This window comes from Furipterus horrens, unplaced genomic scaffold (assembly GCF_987537825.1).
Source record: "Furipterus horrens unplaced genomic scaffold, mFurHor1.1.pri manual_scaffold_4, whole genome shotgun sequence".
In the NCBI taxonomy this organism is placed as follows: domain Eukaryota; kingdom Metazoa; phylum Chordata; class Mammalia; order Chiroptera; family Furipteridae; genus Furipterus; species Furipterus horrens.
The window spans coordinates 122,624,892-122,646,526 of NW_028327174.1; the positions used below are offsets into that span (position 1 = coordinate 122,624,892).

The 21,635-nt window shown below is 34.8% G+C and overlaps 1 protein-coding gene across 7 annotated transcripts in view; it reads right to left on the bottom strand.

The window, feature by feature from the left end:
• FANCC (FA complementation group C) overlaps nucleotides 1-21,635 on the bottom strand; it is a 306,042-nt gene that overhangs the window by 92,387 nt on the left and 192,020 nt on the right. For all 7 annotated transcript variants that reach the window (XM_090274026.1, XM_090274030.1, XM_090274029.1 and 4 more), the window contains 2 exons: nucleotides 16,596-16,709; nucleotides 15,669-15,733 (listed from right to left, as the gene is read on the bottom strand). In XM_090274026.1, coding sequence (XP_090130152.1) covers nucleotides 15,669-15,733; nucleotides 16,596-16,709 — 179 coding nt within the window. The remainder of the gene's footprint in view (nucleotides 1-15,668; nucleotides 15,734-16,595; nucleotides 16,710-21,635) is intronic.

The following is a 21,635-nucleotide window of genomic DNA, read 5'->3' on the forward strand; positions in this document are numbered from 1 at the left end:
TGGAGGAATCATGCCTGATATCAAACTATACTATAAGGCCATAGTAATCAAAACAGCACGGTACTGGCATAAAAACAGACACACAGATCAATGGGACAGAATAGAGAGCCCAGAAATAAACCCACAACTTTACAGTCAATTAATATTCAACAGAGGAAGCAAGCACATACAATGGGCTAAAGAGAGTTTATTCAATAAATGGTGTTGGGAAAATTAGACAGATATGTGCAGAAATGAAACTAGACCACCTTCTTACACCACACACAAGAACAAATTCAAAATGGATTAAAGACCCAAAAACATAAAAATTCTAGAAGAAAACATAGACAGCAAAATCTCAGACTTAGCTTCTAGCAATATTTTATCAGAAATATCCACAGGGAAGCGAAACAAAAGAAAAAACAAACAAATGGGACTACATCAAAATAAAAAGTTTTTGCACAGCAAAGAAAAGCATCCACAAAATAAAAAGACAACCCATAGAATAGGAGAACATATTCATCAATACATTTGATAAGGGATTAATATCAAAAATTTATAAAGAACTTACAAAACTCAGCACCAAAAGAAAAACAAACAATCCAATTAAAAAGTGGGCCAAGCACTTGAATAGATACTTCTCCAAAGAGGACATACATATAGCCAACAGACATATGAAAAGATGCTCAACATCACTAATCATGAGAGAAATGCAAATTAAAACCACAATGAGATGCCATCTCACACCTGTCAGAATGGCTATTACCTATAAATCAATAAATAACAAGTGCTGGTGAGGACATGGAGAAAAAGGAACACTTTTGCACTGTTGGCAGGAATGCAGATTGGTGCAGCCATTGTGGAAAGCAGTATGGAGATACCTTAAAAAACTAAAAATGTATCTGCCTTTTGACCTAGCAATGTCATTTCTGGGAATATATCTGAAGGTACCCAAAACATAAATTCAAAAGAACATAAGCACCCCTGTGTTCATTACACTGTTATTTACAATCACCAAGATATGAAGCAGCCCAAGTGTCCATCAGTAGATGCATGAATAAAACAACTATGGGATATTTACACAATAGAATACTACTGGGTTGTAAAAAAGAAGACAGTTTTACTATTTACGACAGAGAGTATGGATGGACCTGGAGAACATTATGCTAAGTAAAATAAGCCAGTCAGAGAAAGACAAATACCATATGATTTCAGTCATATGTGGATCTAATGAACAAACTGAACTAACAAGCAAAACAGAGACAGACTCATAGATAGAGAGCAAGATGACTGCTAAGGGGCAGAGGGATTGCAGGGAGTGGAGGAATTGAGCAAAAAGGAAAAAGTACTCAGGAACATGGATAGCAATGTGGTGACTGCAGTGGGGAAGAAGGGTAAACGGGACTAAATGGCAATGAAAAAAAAATACAATTAAAAATCTTTAAAATATCTAAAAACAAAGAAAAACAAATTCTGGTAATTTGTCTATGGAATTGTGCAAGTGTGGTTCTACTGCGTGTTAGCTTCCAGTGTTGTTATTCAGAATTCCTTATACTATTATGAATTCTGATGGTTATAAGTTCTGTTTTCACCCCTAAAGGGTTTTGGAAATCCTCTTTGAAATTTCACAATGATGTGTCTTGGTATGGATTTAATTTTATTCATTGTGCTGGGCACACAGTGGACTTTAAATCAAGAAAGTTCTCTTGAATCATTATTTTTTTTAATGATTTTCTATCATTCTTTTCTCTGTTCTTTCTTTCTGAGAATTCCAATTGTCTGCATATTGAACTTCCTGGATATGTCTGTTTCTATTTAACTTTTCATTGTTTTTTGCTCAGGATTTTGGAAGAATTTTTCACCTATATCTTCCAATCCTTTTATTATTTTTGTCGTTACCATTCTTTCATTCATTTCCAAAATCTTTTTTATGCTATGGATGATCCTTATTTTAAAAAATGGGACCCAGATAATGTCCCGTTCTTGTTTAATCAATAGGTTACCTTTTGTTTTCACAGTGACACTGATATTAATTTGGGAGTCTTTTTCTTTGCATAATCATTTTTAATTTTGTAAAAATTTTTATTTATTTTTAGAGAGAAGGGAAAGGAGGGAGAAAAAGAGGGAGAGAAACATCAATGTGCGAGAGAAACATGGATTGGTTGCCCCTTCCACATCCCCAACAGGGACATAGGCTGCAACCCAGGCACGTGCCCTGCGCAGGAATCAAACTGGCAACCTTTTGGTTTGCAGGACAACGCCAACCTACTGGGCCATACCCATCAGGGCTGAATGATCTTTTTCTTTATTTTTATTGGTTTCTACTTTTTAATAAAATATGCTTAATATGATTTCCTTAAACAGCTTATATTTAAGAGTCAGGCACTCAAAAGCTAGTAGGGAGTTGTATGTGCATGGGAGGGACAAGTTGATTGTGATCTTCGCCACACGGCAGCAGTTTTTCCTTTTTTGTTGTTGTTAACCTCTTAGAAATTACTGAGCCCACCAAAGACTTTGTCTCGGAGGTTATAAGTTTGAAATTAAGAGAAACCTAAAAATTTCAATTGATTAAAAATAACAATAAACCATTAGACATAAAGTGAAAGACATTTTAGTTAAACAATAACTAGAGTTTACAAAAGAAAAAATATTTAGGCAGAAGACTTATGTTCTTTTAAGTTTGTAAATCTCTTTACTGTATGGCCTGTATTTACCTCTGCATTCAATCTGTTGCTATATGTTGTTTTATTTGAAGTATATAAAAGGAGTCTAGCCCCATACCAATATGCAGTTTATTTTTACTTTTTAAAAATGTATTTTATTCATTGTGCTATTACAGTTATCCCAATTTCCCTCCTCTGTGTACCTCCAGCAATACCACCCTTAGTTCATGTCCATGGGTCATGCATGTAAGTTCTTTGGCTTCTCTATTTCCTATACTATTCTTAACATCCCCCTGTCTATTTTGTACCTATCAATTATGCTTCTTAATCCCTTCACCTTTCTCCCCATTTTCCCCCTTCCCCCTCCCAGCTGATAACCCTCCAAATGATCCCCATATCTATGATTATGTTCTTATTCTGCTTTGCTTAGTTTGATTTTGTTTTTATTTTTTAGATTCAGTTGTTGATAGTTGTGAGTTTATTGTCATTTTAATGTTCACAGTTTTGATCTTCTTTTTCTTAAATAAGTCCCTTTAACATTTCATGTAATAATGGCTTGGTGATGATGAACTCTTTTAGCTTTACCTGTCTGGGAAGCACTTTATCTGCCCTGGGCTGTGTGGTCTGGCCTGGGGCTGACTGATTCACTTCCAAGTATCCCTCTTGATTTTTATCCACCATATGTGAATGTAGGACCGCCAGTTCTGCTGCCGCCGCCACCTCTCCATGCCACATGCCATACCACGTCTTATCACCTCTCTGCCTGTCTCCAAGTCTCTGCCCCTCCTACCCATCTAGATGAATGTGGCCTCCTAAATCCTTGGTTGTCAGATTTCCATACAGTTCAATTTTATGACAATTCTGGGTGCTATTTGTTTTGAGGTTTAGTTGTAATTCTCTCCATGGTTATGTGAGGAGGCAAAGCCTGTCTACCTAAGCCTCCATCTTGACCAGAAATCTCTCAATAGGTAGTTTTAAAAGGCAGGGGTATTTTAATAGCCTCTTCATGTAATTGTGTATATTTCCCTTTGCTTCTATACCAAAACTACTCAGCACTGCCCAGCCTGATTCCTGAAAACCTGTCAGAATGCCAGTACAGCTGCATGCCATGGGCCTAGAGAGTTAGTATCTACCTTGATTACAGCTGAAATTAACCACAATTTAATGGCCAACCCTTCCCCTGAAAGGTGCAAATTTTCAAATAGGTACAGAATTCCAAAATAGTTATATTAGACAGATTCTGTCAGTAAAATTTTTGTCAAGGTGAAGAAGTGGCACTTCCTACTCCATCTTCCCTGACATCCCTTTAGATCTCTTATATAAAAAAGTTAAAAACAAACTTTTCTTATTTTCCATTTCTTTGTCCTTTTGTACTATACTCTAGGAAAACTATTTGGCTCAATCTTTGAAGTCATTATTTGCATTTCAGCTGTATCACCCAGTCAGCCTATTTTTTAAATTTTCTTCTTTTTCTATAAGCTTTGTCTTAAAAAAATAAATAAAAGTATTACTATTTCAAGATTTGATGGTTTCTCGTTACTTTTAGGACAATTTATTATCACTTTACAAAATCCACTTGCTTATCCTAGAGAATGAATTTAATTGATGTATTTGCAACTTCTGTTTGTTACATTTGGGTAATTTCTCCTTACAGTGTATGGTATTCCATGACTGGTTTTGTCTATTTACTTTTTCTGGGATTTGAGATCCCACATTAGCCTCTCCATCAATGCTTCCTTTAACGTAGCCTGTCTCCAGCACTTGGGAGGAGGGTCAAGCAGCAGTTTTGTTTGGGGTTGTCAATAAATTGCATTCTAAGCATAACAGCAGCCCCACACTTCTTGGAATTGATAGCTATTTGGTACTTGACACTCCTCCAAAGTTTCCTCCCTCTTTATTGTTGTAAACAGGACATCTCTGTTGTCTCTTGTTTGGGGACAGTGGATAAGAAGGAGAAGTGTATGAAGGCCTAGCAACCTAGCTGCTATTACTGCAGTTCAACAACCCATCATATTGCTGGTTGCCAGGTATCCTCCTACTCATTGAATCCACCCCCAAGGTAACTTTTATCTTTTGCAGTAGTCCTCTTTTGCCAACTTTTTGGATTATGATATTTTCCTTCAAAAATATCTTATCACCTACCATTTTAAGCCTTTCTCATAATTTGTGGGTCATCATAAGCAGCTCCCCCCACTCCAGCCCATGTTACAGTATTACATATTTGTTAAAATTTCCTGTCATTTCTAGGAGTTGAGAGTATAAAGTGAATATTTAGATGTTCACGTGCTTGGTTCATCACTTAGTTTATTTCCTTACATTACATTTTCATCTTCTTCTCTTCTGGTTAGATTATGAGAGTTGCTATTTCTCATAGGTCTTGCAGTTTAGTCTTCAGGTTTGTCCAAGTTCTCTACATCAGAATTCCTCAAAGTATAGTTCTTTGAATCAGCAGCATCAGCACCCATAGGGTGAGGCCAACAAATCTTGTTTGTTTACATTTTTCCAGGGAATTCCTATGCACACTAACATTTGTGAAATGCTGCTCTACACTACTTTAGTAGCAGTCCCCAGAACTAGATATTAATTTCTAGTAACAATCTGAATATATTTAAGATGTATATTTTATTAATGAATTCCTATAAATTATTAGTTTGGCTATATTATTTTCTTGATAATAAAGTAAAAATCTCATTTTTTGTCAAACTACACTATAATTTTCTTATGCGTGAACAATTTGTCTTTTCTCCTCAAATATTAATCTTTTCTAATATTCACTTCTTGCTCTTTACCACTTTCCTATTGTAAATAACTGAGTCTCTCCAACAGCATTTATCATCCGCAGTGCTCTAACACCTTTCTCTAAATCACTATCAAACTGGTTTTAGACCCTAAATCATTGTGTTTTTGAGTCCATCATCTAAGCTGTTACAAAAACACATGTTGAGCTAGAGTTGTAAATACATTTTTGGAATATATGAGTTTACTGGGCGGGCTAGGAGAAAGGGTAAATTGTTGTCTATGTGTGTGAGAGATATAGAATGCTTTTTCTGTATATATATATTTTTAATTTTAAATATATATATAAACAGATTCTAGCAGAATATTTTGCATAAAGGGCTCTATGAATGTTTGAGAAACTGAAAAATATGCATGAGAGTTATGTGTACCCAGAATAAATACAGAAGTATGAAATAAAGAAGCAGGGAGGTAGTGCAGTGATCTTGCCCTTCTGCTTTGATTCATCAGTCCTCTTCTCTAAATGACTAATAAATGCAACATCTCTCCCTTATCTTAAAAGAAAGGAGAGTCAGAAACTATCACTGGTGACTGGGTGGGTAGAAAAGACAACCTTGACAAAAAAGGGCATTTTTCAAGCACTGAAGCTTATGGGCTGCTGATTGTATTTCCCAGTTGGAGTCAAGCATGTCCCAGATAATTTTTCTGAAAAACTCTAGTCTTATGTAAACTTAGGTAATTCTTGGTTCTACCAAATGCGGGCAAGTCAGCTGCTAATCTTCTGACTGGCTTCAAAGTGCTCACTGCCCTCATGGCTCCCTCTTTCGGTCCGCAGCTCGCCAGAGCACGGAGATCCAACTTCAGCGGGAGTTACGCAACACTTTCCAGGCTGGATTACACCAAACGCCATGTCTTGACTGATTGCCAGAGTAGCACTTCCAAATGATTTTTGCACAAGAATTCAAATGCAGAAGGCTCAACATTAACCATATACTGCTGGAAACATCCTTTCCACGTGGTTGCACTGAAGCTGCCAAACCGTCTGCAGCAAACCATAGAACTACAAGATAAACTGATGATATTCAGAAAGTCCAGAATGTCGCTCCTTTTGGATGGTTTGTAGCAAAGAACAAGAGAGAATTTAAACATTCTGTCAGTGAACTGTTGATTTTACTTGGTGGTAAGTGAAATTCTATTTAAAACGCTGTGACAAGACCATATATCAGGCCTTTAAAAATAATGCAAAAGGGAACTAAACAATTTTTCTATTTTTTTGTTCCTTTATTTATGTATTGAAGTTATAAGATTAATTTCTATATTTTATACCATGCTTTTGAATATTTTGAAATAACCTCTAAACATCTGAGTGGCAAAGAGTAAAAAGAAAATTTATGGATGTCCTCTATTTTAAAAAAGAGAAACACTATAGCATTGTTTATATGGTGTTTAAGTTTTGGGGGATCTTGGCTGCTTGAACATTTATAGTCATACACGTGGAAGGAATGTAATGATGAAACTCAAATGTCATAAATAATGGAAATATCTTGATATTCAAGTGTACCAGAAAGTAGTTTTGTCCCCTATGCTGTATTCTGATTCAACTTAAAAAAATTTTAAGTCTTAAAAATGTACAGATAACTTCATATATGTAGTAGGAGAAATTTATATACTAATTAGCATACATTTTAATTATTATTATGACTTATATAACAGCAACAACTATAATGGCTCCAGTACGTTTGGCAGCTCTTTTGAATGTTATCATGATGCCATTCTACTATCTGATTTCATGAAATCAGTTTTTACATGAGGCAAGAGCACACCCTTGGTTGAATTTACAATTCACTAGAGAATTGTGGATTTACAGAGTTCTGAGTCTTACACAAGCTTTTATGGATCCAGGTTCTTTATGGATGGAGAACAGAACTTCCTGGCTTTATGTCTTAAAAAGTAGGACTTTAAAAACTCATAAAGGGACTAAAAAAATATGTTGGGTATCAAATTGCTTTTTAAATCCAATCTTCTAATAAGAATAATTGAACCTAACTCAAGAGATTGAATTTCCCTTAAAAATATATATGGGTTCAACACATTCATAAAAATAAATTTATCTTTTTGAATTCTAAAATCATTTCAAAAAAAGCAAAAGATTCCATAGTGAACATCATTCAACAGAGCAAATTAGGAATATATTAGATGTATCAGTGTGCAGAGAACATTCTAGCAGCACAGATGTCTCATATTCTTGGTAACTTTGTTAAGAATTTTACTAATTACATCATAGTGTTGCTCTGACTAAGAATGTCCTAAACTACTCACCAAATGGGCTGCCTGCAGCAGGCTTTGCTCTGCATCACAGAACTTGGCCATATTGTTTTTGAAAAGTAAACATTCTTAATGAATAAACAATCATAAATTTATGAATGAATTTGTCCCCCAAAATGGTCCAACCTGGCATAAACACTTGTTTTTCAGCTATAAAGAGTGCATCAGCTAATATCGCCCATCAGACTCTCCCAGTTGGTGTCAATGGGGTTTGGACACCTTTCTGAACTAATGTCTTCTCCTGTCAAAGGGTGAGAAAATTAATATTATCTTTTCATTTTAAGTGTTTTACTAGGTAACATTCTACTTTAGTTTTTAAATGTTTAATTATAAAATACCGATGATATATAGAAAAACATAGAGAACTACTATAACAACAACTACAGAGTGGGGCAAAAGTAAGTTTACAGTTGTAAGTATGTAAAACAGTTGATTCTTCTATTATCATTTATTATATTAGTTTTCACAAGAACAACTGTAAACTTACTTTGTCCCACACTGTATGTACCCATTGCCCCGATTTTACAATGTTAACATCTTGTTAATATCTCTACTTGATATTTTAAAGAAATAAAATGTTTCAATTACAGTTGAAGCATCCTTGTCCCATCCCATTTCCTCTTCCACCTCCCAGGAGTCTGCACTCCCCTAAGCTGCTGTAGGTCCTTTGGTCTAGTTTTAACACTTTTATTTTATAACTATGTGTTGTTTTGAATGTTTTAAAATTTTATGTAAGTAATGACGTTATGGATATCTTTTTGCAACTTCCTTGCTATTCTTTCCATGGTTCTATGTCAGGCTTTATGCCACCAAAGTTTTGATGACTATAGCTTTGGGGGGGGGGGGGGGAGAAAGAGAGAGAGAGAGAGAGAGAGAGAGAGAGAGAGAGAGAGAGAGAGAGAGAGAGAGAGAGATTTATTTTTGTTTGAGAGAGAGGAAGCGGGGAGAAAGAGAGGGACAGAAACACTGATGTGCGAGAGAAACATCCATCTGTTGCCTCTCACACTCCTCCAACTGGGGACCTGGCCAGCAACCCAGGCATGTGCCCTGACCAGGAATTGAACCAGCAACCTTTTGGTTCACAGGCTGGCACTCAATCCACTAAGCCACACCATGCAGGATGTTTTGTAATGTTTTTATTTTTCATATTATTGCTATTATTATTATTATCTTTAATCCTCACCTGAGGATTTTAGAGAGGAACGGGAGAAGGGGAGAAAGAGAAACATTGACTGGTTGCCTCCTGTACGTGCACCAACCAGGGATCCAATCCTCAGCCTTTTGGTGTGCAGGATGACACTCCAACCAACTGAGCAACCTGGCCAGGGCTATCATGTTTTTAAATCAGGATGCGAAAGTAAGGCCTTAAGCTTTGTTTTTCAAGATTGTTTTGGCTATTTGGGTTCTTTGAGGTTCTGTATGAAGTTTAGTAGGTCTTTTTCCTATTTCTGCAAAATAAAAATAACTGAGGTTTTTAAAGTTTTCTTACTATTTGGTATACATATTTTATTTTTTAAATCATTTTTTATTATTATTCTATTTCAGTTGTCTCAATTTTCCCCCTTTGCCATCCTCTGCCCCTCCCCCTCCGACTCCCATAGTCAATTCCCACACCGTTGTCCATGTCCGTGGGTCATTCATACTTGTTCTTTGTCTAGTCCCTTCACCTTCGTTCCACCATTATCATCCTCCCTCCAACTGAGTCTCTTTAACATTTATCTTTGGGTAGTAAGGACTACTTTGGATAGTATGAACATTATGTCTTCCAATCCATGAACACCATATACCTTTTCATTTACTTGTGTCATTTAATTTCTTTCACCAATGTCCTGGTAGTTTGTAAGTCTTTATCTTTTTGACTAAGTTTACTCCTAGCTATTTTGTCCTTTTCGATGCTATTGCAAATGGGACTTTTAAAAATCTTCTTTTTGTATTGCTCATTGTTAACGCATAGAAGTGCAACTGATTTTTTGAATACTGCAACTTTGCTGAACCTACTTATTAGTTCTAACAGTTTTTCTATAGAATCTTTAGGGTTTTCTACATATAAGATCATTCCATCTACAAACAAAGAAAACTGTGTGTCTTTCTTTTAAATTTGGGTGCCTTTTATTTCTCTGTCTTATCTAATTACTCTGGCTAAGACTTCCAGTACTATGTTCAAAGTAAGTGGTGAGAGAGGGTATTCTTGCTTTGTTCCTGGTTTTAGCAGGAAAGCTTTCAGTCTTTCACCACTGAGTATGATGTTAGCTGTGGGCTCTTCACATAAGGTCTTTATTATATTAATGTAGTTTCCTTGTATTCCTAGTTTGCTGAATGTTCTTATCATGAAAGAGTATTGAATTTTATCAAATAGTTTTTCTGTATCAATTGAAATTACGTGGTATTGCCCATCATTCTGTTAATATGGTGTATTATATTGGTTAATTTTTATGTGTTGAACCATTCTTTCACGCTAAGAATAAATCTCACTCGGTCATGGTATATAATCTTTTTGCTGAGTTTGGTTTGCTAGTATTTCTTGAGGCTTTTTGCAGCAATATCCATTTTTGATTATTTTCTATTGTTTTTCTATTCTCTATTTATTTTACTTCTGCTCGAATTTTTACCATTTTATTCCTTTTGCTACCTTTGGGTTTAGTTTGTTCTTTTTCTAGTTCTTTGCATTATAAATTTAGGCTTTATTTTGAGACCTTTCTTCTTTTTTAATGAAGGCATTTACTACTTCCCTGTTAGCACTGCTTTTCCTGCACCCTGTAATATTTGGTATAATGTTTTTTGCTTTCATTTGTCTCAAAATATTTTCTAATTTCCCTTGTGATTTCTTCTTTGATACACACTAACTGTTCAAGAATATGTTGTTTAATTTGCACATATCAGTGAATTTTCCCATATTCTACCTATAAGTGATTTTTAGTTTCATGCTATCACAGTTGGAAAAGATACTTGGTATGATTTCGATCTTAATTTATTAGGATTGTTATGTGGCCTAACATGTGATCTATCTTGGAGAGTGTTCTGTGTGTGTGCTTGAGAAAAATGTGTATTCTGCTATTACTGGGTAGAGCGTTCTGTATATAGCTACAAGGTCTAAATAATGTAAAATGTTTTTCAAGTCCTCTGTATTCTTATTCATCTTTGGTCTGTGTGACTCATATATTATTTAAAGTGGGTATTAAAATCTCCTACAATTATTGTGTTACTTTTTATTTTTCCCTTCACCCAGTCAATATTTGCTTCCTATATTTTGGTGTTCTGCTTTTAGGTACATATATATTTATAATTGTTATATCTTCCTGGTAAGTTGATCTTTTGTTATTATATAACATTCTTCTTTGTCTCTTGTAATAGTTTTTGATATAAAGTATATTTTGTCTAATATACATATGGCCATACCTGCTCTCTTGTGTTTACCATTTGCATGGAATGTATTTTTCCATCCTTTCACTTTCAGCTTATGTATATTCTAACATCTAAAATGAGGCTGTAGACAGTATACAGTTGGGCCTTGTTTTCTTTCTTTCTTTTTTAAAAATCTGTTCAGCTATGCTAAGGCTTTTGATTGGGGAGTCTAATTCACTTACATTTAAAGTAATTACTGATAGAGAAAGATTTAATTGTTATTTCATTGTTTTATTTATGCCTAGTAGTTATTTTGACCCTCTCTTTCTCTCTTACTGACATCCTTTGTGTTTCACTGATTTTTAAAGTAGTGATATACTTTGATTCTCTTTTCATTTTCCTTTGTGAAACTTCTATAGGGTTTTGTTGTTGTTGTTACCATGGGATTAGATAAAACATCTCATGGTTATAACAATCTATATTAATCTGATAACAATTTCAGCTGCATACAAAAATTTTATTCCTTTATATTTCCCATGCTTTATGTTACTGATGTTGTAAGTTACATGTTTTTATATTTTGTATCCATTAACATAGTTTTACAGTTATGGTATTTTTATACTTTAATCATTTAAATTTTATTCCGGAATTAAAAGTAATTTATGCACCAATATTACAGTATTATAGGTTTCTGTATTTGCTTATATATTTATTTTTCCCTAATCATGCTGACCTGAGCCAATCTCCTGTCTGCAACACTGCCAGCTCTCTGGTGCTGCAAATGGCAGCTGCACTCTAACTATCCATGTTCCCCAGGTATTAAAAGTATGGCAGTGTCCTGTCAGTGATCAGAGTCAGGCAAGACAAATACTAGTCCCTCAGGAAGCCCCACAAAAGCCAGGACATTGGACATATTCCACTCTTCTCTTTCCCTCCCATGAGACAAGCTACAAGCTGGACTTTTCCTCCCAATCCCACCAAGCTGGGCTGGCTTATAGTTGCAGTTGATATGAAATAGCTTTCTTTCCTGTTTCAGTATGGCTATTCTTGACTTTGAGCTTGCCTGGGATACTGTGACTTATCTGGTTTCCGGGGTTCTCACTCTGTGGGGGAAACAAGGACTGGCATTTCCTAGTCTGCTATCTTGCTGACGTCACTCCTGAAAAACATTTTTCAAGTTAATTTATTATGCAGTTTTTTTCATTTGTAATAACCTCCTTATCTGTCCATTTCCATACTGGAGTGTTTGCCTCTTTATGATTGATTTGCAGGAATCTATATATATTTGTCTGTTTTACAGGTTGCAGAAATCTTCCAAGTCTGTGGCTAGTCCTTCCCATTTGTGTGTGTGTGTGATTTTGTTTATTCTCAGCTGAGTTTTAAAAAATCATTAACCTGACATATTTTGGGATTTGGTGTAGGGCATACATACTAACTGCCTCCTACTGATTTTTTTCAAGCTCCTTTTAATATATTTTTATTACTCAAAAGACCTATTATTCAATATTTACTGCAAGGCTAAATCAAAATCCTTACCTGATGTGTAAATAAATTATTGTACATGCTTTAAAAAGAAATTTTTTTTTATCCTCACCCAAGGACATTTTTGCATTGCTTTTTAAAAAGGAAGGAAAGGAGAGAGGAAGGGAGAGAGAGAAACATCAGTGTGAGAGAGAATCATCGATTGATTGGCCTCCCATAGGCACCTGGACCAGGGATCATTTGTGCCCAGACCTGGGACCGTATGCATCCACACCGGGAATCATGGACTGACACCCCAACCAACTGAGTCACACAGGCCAGCACATGATTATAAATGCTTTCCATGCACCCTAGAGAGTCCTCTTATTATTTTTAGGTATACTTTATATACCACAAAATGCACGCATCTGAAATGTATACACCAAAGACTTTTAGTAAATTATTGAGTTGGACAACCATCATCATCTGCTTTTAGAACATTTCCATCACCTTGAGATGTTTTGTGTTCATTTTCAGGAAATATCTGTTCCTACCTCTAGCTCCAAGCAATAACTAATCTACTTCCTATATCTATAGATTTGCCTATTCTGGACACCTTTTTTTAAAAAATGGAATCATACAATATGTGTTCTTTTATGACTGGCTTCTTTCACTAGCATGTTTTTAAGGTTCACACATGCTATAGCATGAATCAGTAGCTTCTTCCTTTTTTTACTTAGGAATAATATTATGTTGTATGGACATACCATATTTTGTTTATTCATCCATAACTTGATGGATATTTGGGTTGCTTCCACTTTTTAATATTATGAATAATGCTGCCATAAACATTTACATACTAGTATTCATGTTCTTATAAGCCTTTTGTATACATTTTTTGGTGACATGTACTCCAATCTTTTGCCAGTTTTTAACTGGGTTATCTTTCTTATTATTGAGTTCTTTATATATTCTGGGTTTGAGCCCTTTATCAGATGAATAATAATGTTTTCTCAGTCTATGACTTGTCTTTTCATTTTATAAATGGTGGTAACAGGTAGTTTTTATTTTTTTATCCATTCACATATTGATGGTCCTTTGAATTTTCTGGTTTTGAACTATTACGAATAAAGCAGCTATGACTATTTATACAGAAATATTTGTGAATACTTATGTTTTCATTTGTCTTGAGTAAATACTCAAGAATGGGATCGATGGGTCATGTGGTAAGTTTATGTTTAATTTTGTAATAAACTGCCACATGGTTTATAAAAATGGGTTATACTATTTCACATTCTCACAGTTTATGAAGGATCCAGTAATTCTATATCTTCTCCAACACATGTTAATGTGTTTTAAATTTCAATCATTTGAGGAAGTTTACAGTGATATCACATTTGTTTTTGTTTTTATTTTAACCATTTGTAGGTGGTACCATTCAGTGGCATTAAATACATTCACAGACTGTGTATCCATCACCATAATCTATACTCAGAGCTTTTCCTCATCCCCAAAATAAATTGTGTACCCATTAAACAATTACTCCCTTCCCTTCATACATTGATAACCTTTGCTCTGCTCTCTGTATATAAATTTGCCTATTCTAGGTACCTCATATAAGTGGAATCATACAATATTTGTCCTTCTGTATCTGGTTTATTTCACCAAGCATGATGTTTTCAAAGTCCACCCATGTTCTTGCAGATATAAAAATTTCGTTCCTTTTTATGGCTAAATAATATTCTATTGTATTTGTATACCACATCTTGTTTATCCATTCATCTGTTGACAGGCACTTGATTTTTCCCCCTTTTGGCTACTATGAATAATACTGCTGTAAACTTGGTGTACAGATATATGTTTGAGTCCCTGCTTTCAATTCTTCTGAATATATATCTAAGAATAGAATTGCTTGATCTTATGGTAATTCTGTGCTTAACCTTTTGAGGAACTAACAAAGTCTTTTTGCACAGCGGTTGAACCTTTTTCTATTCCCACCAGCAGTGGACAAGGGGATCTAGTTTCTTCACATTTTCACCAACATTAGTTAGTTTTAATTTGTTTGCTTTTTAAATTACATCTATCCTAGTAGGTGTGATATGATATCCCATTGTGTTTTCGATTTGCATTTCCCTAATAATTATTGATGATGAGCATCCTTTCATGTGCTTATTGGCCAGTTGTATGTATTATTGAGATAAATGTCTAGTCAAGTCTTTTGGCTATTTTTTAATTTAATTTTTTGTTATTGAGTTTTAGGAGTTCTTTATATATCCTGGATATTAATACCATGTCAGATACATGATTTCCAACCTACTCATTCTGTTGATTGTCTTTCTGTTTTCTTGATAGTATCCTACTATTTATAAAAGCTCTTAATTTAAATGAAGTCCAATTTCTATAGCTTTTTAAAATTGTTCATGCTTTTGATGCCATATATAAAAAAATTACTGCCAATCCAATGTAATGAACATTTTCTCATATTTTCATCTAAGAACTTTATAATTTACTTTAAGAATTAGATGGAAGGGATTTCTAAAGTCTGAGAGCAATCACCATTTCTGATAGAGCTTTAAATGGTACCTTGGTCCCTAGATTCACTTAGTTAATGACTTGTTAAAAAAGAAATGCTCGCCATTGAAAACAACTTTGACTTCTTTCACATAGTGAAGAAACATTTTATAATGTGACTAATTGCTTTTCAACTTGTCTCCCTCTATTTGATTTGTTTAGTCTAAATTTTAGAATATTGTTTCTTACAATAAATAGGTCATATATGTCATATGTGTACATCAATTATCTGTTGTCTTGTAAATATCCTGATTGTATCTGATTGTATGTGTGTGTGATGCTACACATACACATGGAACTGAGCTCTTCTTTCTTTTGTGTTCCTACTGCATATGTGGGGCTTTTTACTCAATGGGTGCATAAGAGACATTGTATGACATATTTGCCCTATGAGAGGTAAGAGAACAGTAATTAAAAGAAAGTCTGATAAAACCCAGCAATTCTCCATGTATTCCATTACAATAATCTTTCCACACAGGATATAACCATAATTATCAACATGCATTTCCTAAGAATTATAAATTTTTTCTCTCATAACCAAACTGATACATTTTGAAACTTGAGAAGAGGGATGTTTAGTTTGACACCTACCGCCTTTGAGTATTAAATCCATTAAGATGATTCTCTCTGAGTTCAGACACTAATGATAAAACCATCTGTAAAACAAAATCAGTTGCAGGTTAACTCACACTGCAAACAGGATTACCTCAGCTCTATTTTTCTTGGTGTGAGTGGTATTTCCGTTGAGATTCCCTACCCTCCTCCACCAGTCCTCAGTCCGCTCCTTGTTTTATTTTGTCAGACTGAAAAGCAGTGCCAAGTTACATTTACTAATAATTTGGATTTTATGTTTACTGTCTGTTGTTCCAAATTCCTATGAACAACAGACAGATAATTTTGTAAGAATTAAAACCAAACCCATTAAAAATAAAACCATGTTAAGAGTTACTTTGTTTTTCTTTATTAATTTGATCTCTATTTTTAAACGTTATTCATATATAAATCTTCCAAAACACCAGAATAGGTAACAAACATTAAAAAATCTCCTATAAGAGCTATGTTAAAATCAAAATTAAAATTCATGAATTTATCTAAAATTTAAGGCAGAAGAACATATAACTTTAATACCAAGATGTAAATACATGATAGAATTTACGTTATTTAAAATTCCTATCAAGTTATTTAAATACAAAATTTGTCTAACAGTAAGACCGTGTTTACATTAGTTAAGGAAATCTTGAAGCCTAAACGTCTTTGAGAGAATAAATGAAATGTGTTAAGAGACAGAGAAGTGGTTCATTTAGAATAACCTCTTCTGGTTTCCTCCTCCTTTCTCCTAATCTTCCCATCTTACATTTCTTCCTTACATGGCCATAAGTCTACCCAATGTAAAAAGAGATAAATATAGAAAAGTTAAACATCTCTTCTAGAGAGTGAGATATTTCCATTTATCCTTTTTTTTCCTGATGATATATTAACAAATGAAATTTTCAATAGTAATAAATTGAAAACACTCACATTTTTGAGCAAATGAGGATAGTAATCTGCAGATGTATACCCAAGACTTTGAGTAAAAAGACCAACTTCTTTTATATCAAATCTGAATGCTGAAAGTATATGAGATAACAACCCCTAAAAACATAAATGGAAAGAGAAAAAAGTTCTTAAAAGTGAATGCAAATGCCTCTTATGTTTAAATACCTAGAATCTGGGTCATTTGTAAATTGGATGGTCTTTTTGAAACGAGTAATCTTAATTTGTCCAAATTAAGATTCACTTTGACTCAAGGCATAAAGAAGTAAGTTAGTATTACAATTATTACACTCAAAGTAAGTCAATTTAAACAAGTATAAATAGTGAAGCAAAAATATATAATAAACAAACAGTGCTTTGACCATATTAAGGACATAATTTTTATTGGTTTTAAACTCAGCAAAATCTCTATGTCAGACTAGATACAATAATGAAATAACAAGGAACATACATAAATCACCAGAGAAAGGAAAGATTATGTGAACAATAGTGCAGGGAAAACTATTGAAAAAAATTAGATTCTTACCTTATGTTACTCATCAAAATGTACTCTGAACTTAACATAAATTCAAGAGATCAATGTAAAAATGAAATAACAAACAAGAAGAAAAGATAAGTGCTTTTCACATATCTAAATGGGGAAGAACTTTTTGAACTAAAATTAAGGAAGCAAATAATAGATCGTTCTAAATAAAAATAAATACTTTTGTTTTTCAAAAATAAGTACAAACTAGGAAGAATACTGACAACAAATAATACCAATCATATATAATCAGATTAATGTGCAAATACCAAATGACAAACACTGAGCATGAAAAAAGGAGTATGAACAGATAACTCAAAAAAGAACATACAAAGGCCCAAGAAACACATGAATAAATGTTCACCCTCATAATCAAAAAGGGTAAATTTAGACATTAACATACCATTTTTTCACTTAATAAATTAAATATTTTATGGGTATTAATACCTCACTAATACTAATCTGAACCCTCTGAAACAGTACTCTGTGTGAGCTATGGGAAGAATATAAATGAGTATCCATACACCAGTGCTGCTGTTAGCCACATTAAAGCACCCACAGAGAGTATGACCAGGCATAACACAGTCCACAATGTACCCTCAAACCTGGACTGCCAGGCTATGTCTGCCCAGAGGTTTGTAACCTGAACAAAGATGCTTTATAGACTGACAGAGGCCTGCCTTAGAAAAAGCAACCTGAGAATACATTTATGGCTTTAAAAGCATTCAGAACTTTTAATATATCTGACGTACATTTAAGAAAAAAAATCCAAATATGACAACAGGGGTTATGCTCAAGGATGTTCATTATAGTGTTATTTCTTATAGTAAGTGATGTCTAACATCAGGTGGTGCTTAGTTCATAGTGCTCTCATAGTGGTTCATTGTAAGACATTAAAATGTTTATGAAAAACCTGTAACAGCATTTTAAATGGATATATTATGTTAAATGGAGAAAGGAAGATGTAAAATTCAATATAGAGAAATGATCTCATCAATATAAAAATAATCCATACATGGGAATAAAAAAATAATGAAAGAAAATATCACCAAATGTTAACAGTCTCTAGGGTGGTGCTATTATGGGTATATATGTTTTTTCCTTCTTTTCACTTTAATATATTTTCCAGTTTCCTATATGTATTCACGTCTTTTTTTAAAAATGTTGTATTTGGAAATATTTTATTTTTTAACAGCTTTATTGAGGTATAGTTCATATACATAAAATTCTCCCATTTTAAAGTATATGACCCCATGGGTTTTGGTATATTCACAGAGAAACAGTCATTTTACATTTTTAAAAAAGCCCTGCATTGTATTTTGTGAGTACACATTATGAGATAAAATGAATTTGTGCATGTGCATGTAAAAGTATGAGTCCACACACAAATCAGTAGACAGTCAAATCCAGGGAAGTCAAGGACAGCCCCACAAGACCAGGACCACACACACACAATGCCCAGAGTAAGTATCACTAATCTGTCCTGGCACTATTTCATCAAATCTCATAAAGCATTAGAAACACCAAGGAAGCCTTTTGTGCCATCTCTCCCTCTCCCCAATACAATTCTAGAGGAGTCTCCCCTGAGGAAAAAATCCTACTCCAGGCCTGGTACACACCCTTTCATGTAGATTACGGTACTTTCGCTGTATGCTCAGAATTGCCACAGTATCCTCAAAACAGAACTCCAGGCAACATTACTAGGTAATATAGATTGAAACCTACTGTCCCTAAATGAGATCCCATCTACTGTTTTCAAATTAGTGAAGTTCACAGTAAGTTAACAAAGTAGCTTTGAAATATTCTACTCAGTAGAAGACATGATTTAAAGAATTTCCCATATATAAATTTGGATGTATAATGAGATTTACAAAAATAAATCCACTGTAGAGAGAAAAGAAATAACCAGAAAATTTTAAATTAAAGTGAAATTTTTATAAGGTTTAAGATAATTAAAAGGCTCCTTTTACAGAATGGAGGAAAGGTTAAATAGAAGCCACTTGCATATTTTTTGATTTTTGTTTTTTCCCTTCCAGTTCAAAGATGTCCTTTATGAATACAGAAAGCAAATAGGAGTTGACAACAGCTCTGGGAGAGGTAATCTCTCAGTTATTTTCAAATACCAAGTGCAGTTTGGTTGAGAGCAAAGAGTGCAGTAGGGCAGCAAAGCTAGAAGAGGCAGATGACAGCCAGGGGACCATCCTTTGAGGGGCAGTGTTTACCGGAGGATTTTACCCAGTTCACCTCAGTAGGAAGCGCATGTGGTGCTCTCTGCAAGCTGTGACTGGGGCCTGACCCCTGTGTGGGGTGGAATGCAGGTGTTCCAGTAAAGGAAAGACTAGCCAGGCCTGGCCAGCCATATGCCACATCCGTACGTAGGTACCCACACCAAACCAGGAGGCCAAGCTCAATTTGGAAACTAGGTGGCCAAGGGCTCAGAGTCAAGAGCAGTTTGGGGTTTTCATGAAGGAAGTCAGTTTGATGCTAGATGGAGGGAGGACAGAACTGGAAGTGATGAGTCTTCTGCCACCAGACTTTTGGCATTCTATTTAACAAACACTTAAAACACTACACGCCAGGAGCTGTTTAAAGCGCTTTACAAATAACAACTCATTTAATCCTCACAGCCTGTGGGGTAGGTGCATTGAATCTGTGTTATAGATGAGCAAACTAAAACAGATAGAGCTTTAGTAACATGCCAAAGATTGGTTACCTACTCTATGGTAAACCACCTTAAAAGCAACACCCCTGTATCCACTTTCCCTGAGGCAGCTGGGATAGTTTATTTTTTAACAATGTAAATCTAATTGGTCCTCAGCTTAAGGCCCTTCATGGCTCTCATTTACTCTTAGATGGGGCCCCAACTAGTTCCCGAAGCTATGAAGCCTAGCCCCAAGTTTTGTGGCCCCTACCTGGGGCTAACTTTCCCTCACCAACTTGCTTGAGGCCCCTTAGGGCCACAGGCTCTTCAGCCCCTCAGGACTTCTGTATGTTCTAGTCCCTCTGCAGGGAGGACTCTTTTAGCCCTTACATCTCCTTAAGTGTCGATGCTTGAGGGAATTCTAACAATTATGACAACTAAAATTTATTGAGTGCTTACTATTTACTGTATGCAGCATTGCACTGAATTTCTAAGTATGACATCTTACTTAAAATCCTATAAATTCCATTTTTAATAAAATTCAATTAAGCAGAGTTTCAATTAAGCCACTATAAAAGGTAGCTGCTATCATAATTTACATGATTGACCTTAAAAAAATTAAAGCACAAAGTACTACATAATCCAGCTAAAAGGTAACACAGTGTATGTACAACAGAAGGAAACCAGTTTCAGGGCTGTAACAGTTCAGGGTCAGGTACAATTTTAAGCCTTAAAGAAAACCATGCCAAGGCTTCCCCTGTAATCCACTGCCTCCCAGAAGCACTCACATCCTGGGACTTGGGACCAGTGCATGGAGGATGGCTTCACCAAACTGTGTAAGTTACTTTGGTAGCCGCACCAAAGAAAGTTAAAAACAAACAAACAACAACAACAACAACAAAAAAAAAACCAAAAAGCCTAGGATGTTCAATAGAATCAGAAAGTGTGAGGACAGGTTGTAAATAATTTGAATAACGTTTAAAATAGCCATAAACAGTTCTCTAGACAGTATTCACAACACCTGCAGTAGACAAGCTGACTATAACACTTAAGGTCTTGGAAACATAAAAATAACTTAATTGGCAGACCTGTCCTGGCCCAAATTTTCAAAATTATGTGGTTAGAAACTGACTTTTTAAACATCATATCCTATAAAGATTAGTTCCCCAGCAGCCCTATTAAAACAAACAAACAAACAAACAAACAGCCCTATACCATGATACTCAGTGTTGGTAAGAAATGTGGTGAGAGGGTCACTCTGTTGCTCAAATTTGTAAAGCCTTTCTAGGAACTCACTTGATATGTAGCCAAAGCATTAAAATTCATATCCTTTTACTCAGTAATTTAACTTCCAAGAATATATCCAAAGGAAAGATTTCGGTGTAGTCCTGGCCTGTGTGGCTTAGTTGGTTAGAGAATTGTCCCGTTTACCAAGGAGTTGTGGGTTCGATTCCCAGTCAGGGCACATACTCAGACTGCAGGTTCAGTCTCTCGTTGAGGCACATACGAGAGGCAACTGATCGATGCTTCTCTCTCACATCGATGTTTCTCTCCTTCTCTCTCAAGTCAGTAAGCATGTCCTCAGTTGAGGATTAAAAAAACAAAAAAGATTTAGGTTCATAGCAGCATTACTTATAACAGTAAAAAACTGTAAGAACTAACATATTGGATTGGTTGAATTCATCATGGTTTATCCAACAGTGTGAATCTGTTGTAAAAAGACATTTAATGACACAGGAAAAGACAATGTAACATTAACTGGAAACATAAGGTGTAAAACTATAGTTCCATGTGGTTTGAATTTTGTATGCACAAAAAATACTGGGAAGAAAGTAACAAATAGTTAACATACATTATTCCT